Raw genomic sequence first — 5226 nt, 5'->3', positions numbered from 1 at the left:
CTAGTCTATTGTCCATGTTCATGAGCATCTGTTTGTTTGTCCTGTTGCTTTAGGTTTATATTCTACATATAAGTGATATCATGCGGTTTTCAGTTTTTTCTGTCTGGCTTATTTCACTTAGCATGATTATCTCAAGGTCCATCCACGTTGTCGCAAATGGCAGTATTTCATCTCTTCTTATGGCTGAGTAATATTCCATTGTATATATGTACCAAAGCTTCTTTATCCAATTATCTATTGTAGGACACTTCGGTTACTTCCGTGTCCTGGCCACCGTGAATAATGCTGCTATGAACATTGGTGTGCAAATATCTTTATGATTTTTTATGTGCCTGAAATATTTCACATAAAGAAAGGATGCCTCCAAAATTAAAAATAACCACCTCATAATTTTTTAAAAGACAGGATGGGAAGACGCTGTGAGATGCAGCTGAGAGGTCAGGTTAAGGACTAAAAAGTATCCTTTGGACCTCACAGGAGCACTGAGCAGTTTCACTGGAATGGGGGAGGGGAGACATTTTTTTCAGGAGTAAATGGTGAGAGAGGAGACAGAAGACACAGCTAATCTTTCCAGAAGTTGAATGGGAAAAAGAAACAAACATTTATGGCATGTTCTATACTAAGTGCCTTCAGATTTATTTGACAGTGGCTTTAGGGAGGGCCACAGCTCCCCTCCTTTTCCCACCTCCAATTTCACCTCTGAGGAAGCATATGGCCATTTATTTGCCACCTGGGTTTTTGTTTTCTAGGAGGGGAACCTTAGCAGAAAGGACATAAACTTTTGGGCTCTCTGTTCTTGCTGGCGGCCAGTGGCTCTGCACTGGCCTTTCGTGGCCTTTGTAGCTTAGTAGGATCAGAGGGTTGAGTGAGGATTCAGAAGACAGGAGTAGGCTGCTTGGCTACTTGCGCCCAGGAAAAAGGGGTTCTTTATATGGTTCAGCCCAATTCATTAGATCTGTCCTTGGAGGTCTGAGGTCAAAGCTCCAGTTTAAGAGTGTCCTTTTGCTGGCCACTGTCTTCTTTTCAAGGAGGAGTAGGCTGGCTGACTAGAGAGTTCAGGTATTCTTGGGTCCCCTGGCCAAATGATATCAGCCCTTTAACAGTTATCTTATTTAATTCTGACCACAACCAATTACAATGGTATTATTCTCTCCATTACTTTAGAAACTAAAGCACAGACAAGTTAAGTAACTTGTCCAAGGTCACAGCTAGTAAAGAGGTAGTACTGGGATCTGATCCTTCTGTCTGATCCTAAAGCCCAAACTCGACCAAACCAAGAGATAGTACAGGAACTTGACAAGAAAACAGAACTGTTAAACTATCAGAAATGAAAAAGTCTTTTTTTTTTTTAAACATTTATGAAGGGTAGTTAGTATATTTAGTTAATATTTTTGTTTCACTCGACATTCAGTAGAAGTAGAGCTACTAAAAATGGGAGTTCTGTAAGATTTTTGACATTTAAAATGAATATTTCAAAATAGGGAAATCTATTAAACTACATGTAAATAGAGACACACTTTAAAAATTTTAACTTCTCTAAATATTAAGTAAACGCAAACTCTTCCAGTTTTAGACAGTTACCCAAAGAGTTTCACATTCCAGCGTGTGATGATCTTGCTAATAAGCTTTCCACAGCGAGGGATGGGAAAGTACTAAGTCAGGAGGGTCCTGCATGCGTGAGGTCCCTACGGCAATGGAAGTAGATAGTTCTGAGGCTACAGGAGTGAAAGGTTAGCCTTGGACAAGATAGGAAAGGACTGGAGGGGGAACTAGGTAAAGGTGAGAAAGGTCAGGAGGGGATGATGAAGGAGCCTGGGGGCACTCATGGGGGACGGGCTCTATTTCTCTGGGATTTTCCCCTCACATCTAAGCCCTCCTTTTCTGTGATCTCACAGCACTCTTCTTCCCTCCTCAGAGCCCTGCTGTCCTGTACTCTAAATGTCTGCATCTCCACTAGACTGGAGAGGGACCCTACCTGTCTACTCCACTGGGATATACTTAGCCCTGACGAAATGGTGGGCTCTGAGTAAATATTTCATTAAAGTAGTGAGAAAAAGACAGGAAGGGAAAGGAGGGAAGGTAAGGCATTGTTGAGAGTCGGGGAGCAGAGACGAGCCCCAGCATGGGGACTTCTGAGGGTACTACCCTGTCCTGAAGTGTAGGGAGACAGTCTGGGAGATGAGATGTTAATGTGGAGGGGTCAGGGTTCCCAACATACCTTGACCTTTGATCCCAAAAGGCGGCACAAATTCTCGGATCCTGGCCCACTTGCGGAAGGAGTCATCCAGGAACATGGGTGCAGGCTTGGAGAACCTGGAATACAATAGGGCTGTTGAGGACCCCCAAATGCAAAAGGCTAGAGTACTGGTGGGCTCAGCTGGAAGCCACCTTCCCATATTCCAGCTCACCCTTCCTACCCCAGCCTGTTCGCTGGGTAGGTGCTGTGTGGGGTCTGACAGATCTTGTTCAGTGGAGCCTGAGTTTAAAGAAGCAGGCCTGTCCAGTCCTCATGTGGCCAGCTGTAGGAGTTGGGAGATAAGACCCGTTCATCAGTGGAAGCTCTCTGGCAGGTTATCCAGGCATGCATCCATCAAATAGTCATTGCTGCCCACACTGTTCTTGTAATCTGGGGACACAGAGATGAGACACTGTCCAGTGGGGTGGAAAAATAACCCACAGTACAGCCAGAGCAGGGAGAGAGAATTTTGGAGAGCATCCTGGGAGATGGACCACCCAGGGTGAAGAGAAAGGAGAATTCATAATGAGAGGGCAAAGCAGGTGAACGGCCATAGGAGACGGACGTTTGGAAGAGAAGAGCAAAACGGCAGTGTCCTGCGGCTGGGAGGCAGGGCTGAGGGGGAAGCGTCAGACAAGCGGGAGCCTGAGGACAGTCGCTGGCCGAGAGAAGGACCGAGGGAACACGAAGCTCCTCAGGAGGTGCGGGACTGCTACGGAGGTTAAGGAGAGGGAGTAATTTTGGCCTCCAGGAAAGGTGGGAGAGAGAGAAGGGTGAAGTGATGCTGAGTTGAGGAGAAGGCAAAAGGCAAGTTTCACTTTTTTGGGGACAGCGGATGAGGGCAGGGTGCAGGCGTGGGGAGGCCAGGACAAAGTCAGATAGGGTGCATCTGGGCACAGTGAAAGGTACAGGAGGAATCAAGCTCTTCAGAGATGCCTGGACAGCACGACTTCACATGGAATGAAGGATCCTGGTTTTGAGACCTTTTCCAGGGCACCTGGCATCCTGGTTTTGAGACCTTTTCCAGGGCACCTAGCGCCTGGTTTTCTACTGTATGTTGAGTCTTGCTAGGGGGCCTGCTTAGGGTCTTCCTGGCCAAGAATGGATGTGTGAAGGCCTAGGCCTTGGTGGTTCCATCTCTTTACTTTCAACTCAACCTGAACCAGCCACTGAAAAACTGAAAACTGGAAAAGAGGCCTCCCGAGCCTAGAAGCTAGAACTTAGCCCCACTAATATACTCTAACTCAAGTATGTATTTCTCATTCCTATCATCACTAACACCATTATAATCACCATGCCCAGGACGTGTTATATCAGTAATCACTCAGAGGTCTAACGTTATTAGAGGGTTTGAAGTGAACTTGAAGGAGGCAAAAAACTTTCAGTCCTGCTCCCTCCACATTACTTGCTGCTAAGAAGCTGTCAACACTTGAGAGCACAGAAAGGCCATTCCTGCAAAGCCACTCTCCCTTGGATTTCTGAGTTAGCTCACTTCCCTTCTGTGTGTAAGGGTCATGCATGTTTCTCATACCTGGTATATAAAACCTAATTGAATTAGTATATTTGATGTTATACCAGAGGCACTGAGGATCCTAGCCACAGTCTATGTGTAACAGCAAAGGAAACAAGGTCCCTAGAAAGGCCTGCAGGAAGAATATCTCCTTCTGTGTTGGGGCTGAGCTTATAAAAGTTTTGCAAAGTTTCTCAGTCATGCTTGGACAGGATTTTATCTGCTTCCCTGTATGTACTGGATGTCATATGCTAATAAAATCCCCTATACATCCAGCCAAACAGTCTCGACATTTTTCCTTCTTTCTTTCCCTTCACCCTTTCTTTCAGCTAATTAGAAAGTTTATTATGTTAATTTTTACTCTAAAAAAACCCCCTCATTTTTGGTGTCAATTATAATATGTTAATTTTGGGGGAAAATACAGACAGGAGCGCACACACACACAATCAATAAAAAACACCCATTAGCCTACAACACAGACACAAATTAACCTTTTGCTATCTATCTGGTACTGATTTTCCTTTGCCATATTATTTTTTAGACTGCTCTGTAGACTATGTTTTTACTTTATATTTCATGAAAGCATTGCTATGCAAATGGCACAACTTTTCTCCTAATTCAAAGAGAGCAGGTCAAACAGCAAAACTGTAAACTTGGTAACCAGACACAAATCAATGCCCCCCAACCCCAATCAAATGTACAAGGATACACAAATGAAAATACGACCAAAAAGGTAGGAATTGCAACAGCAGTGTTATGGACTAAATGTCTGTGTCCCCCCCTCTCCCACCCCCAAATTCATATGTAGAAATTTAATCCCCAAGGTGAAGATATTTGGAAATGGAGGTCTCTGGAAGGTAATTAGGTCACGAGGGTGGGGCATTCATGAATGGGCTTAGTGCCCTCATACGAAGAGGCCAGAGAGCTAATTAGCTCTCTTTCCTCCGCATGAGAATATAGGAAGTCACCGTCAAGCACCCAGAAGAGAGCCCTCGTCAGAACCCAACCATGCTGTCACTGTGATCTCAGACTTCTGGCCCCAGAACGGTACGAAAACCCGCTGTTGTTGATAAGCCACCCAATTTATGGCATTTTGTTATAGAAGCCAGAGCTAAGACAATAAGTAATAGACAAGAAAAATTCAGGGGAGAGATCATGGCAAAAAGCATTAAATAGGCCTGATAAGAGTTTCTTAAAAATCTTTGCCTCTACTTATTTATTTCTTGTTCTTATTATCTGTTTTCAGACATTTTCCATTTCACCTCACTCTTCTATTGGACCCTCATGTTTTGGATTCTTATTTTGTAGACCCTCTTTGTATTCCTTGAAAGTTTGAGCCTGCTCTGCTCTAACATGTCTTTCTGCTAGTTTCAGATCTCTCCTGTTGTGCAAAGGCTACTCTTGTTCCTTCTGTGTATTTATTTTTAAAAATTTTTATTACAGAAAATTTCAAATATGTACAAAAGTTGAAAAACAAAAA

General features: G+C 44.0%; 1 protein-coding gene across 9 annotated transcripts in view; it reads right to left on the bottom strand.

Moving 5' to 3' along the window:
* Positions 1-5226, bottom strand: part of ST3GAL3 (ST3 beta-galactoside alpha-2,3-sialyltransferase 3) — a 182023-nt gene that overhangs the window by 25201 nt on the left and 151596 nt on the right. For all 9 annotated transcript variants that reach the window (XM_023535032.1, XM_011367534.2, XM_011367533.2 and 6 more), the window contains one exon: positions 2219-2313. In XM_023535032.1, coding sequence (XP_023390800.1) covers positions 2219-2313 — 95 coding nt within the window. The remainder of the gene's footprint in view (positions 1-2218; positions 2314-5226) is intronic.

This window comes from Pteropus vampyrus, unplaced genomic scaffold, assembly GCF_000151845.1.
Source record: "Pteropus vampyrus isolate Shadow unplaced genomic scaffold, Pvam_2.0 Scaffold135, whole genome shotgun sequence".
Classification (NCBI taxonomy): domain Eukaryota; kingdom Metazoa; phylum Chordata; class Mammalia; order Chiroptera; family Pteropodidae; genus Pteropus; species Pteropus vampyrus.
Note: the sequence above shows the minus strand (reverse complement) of the source record. Positions and strands in the feature narration are given on the sequence as shown.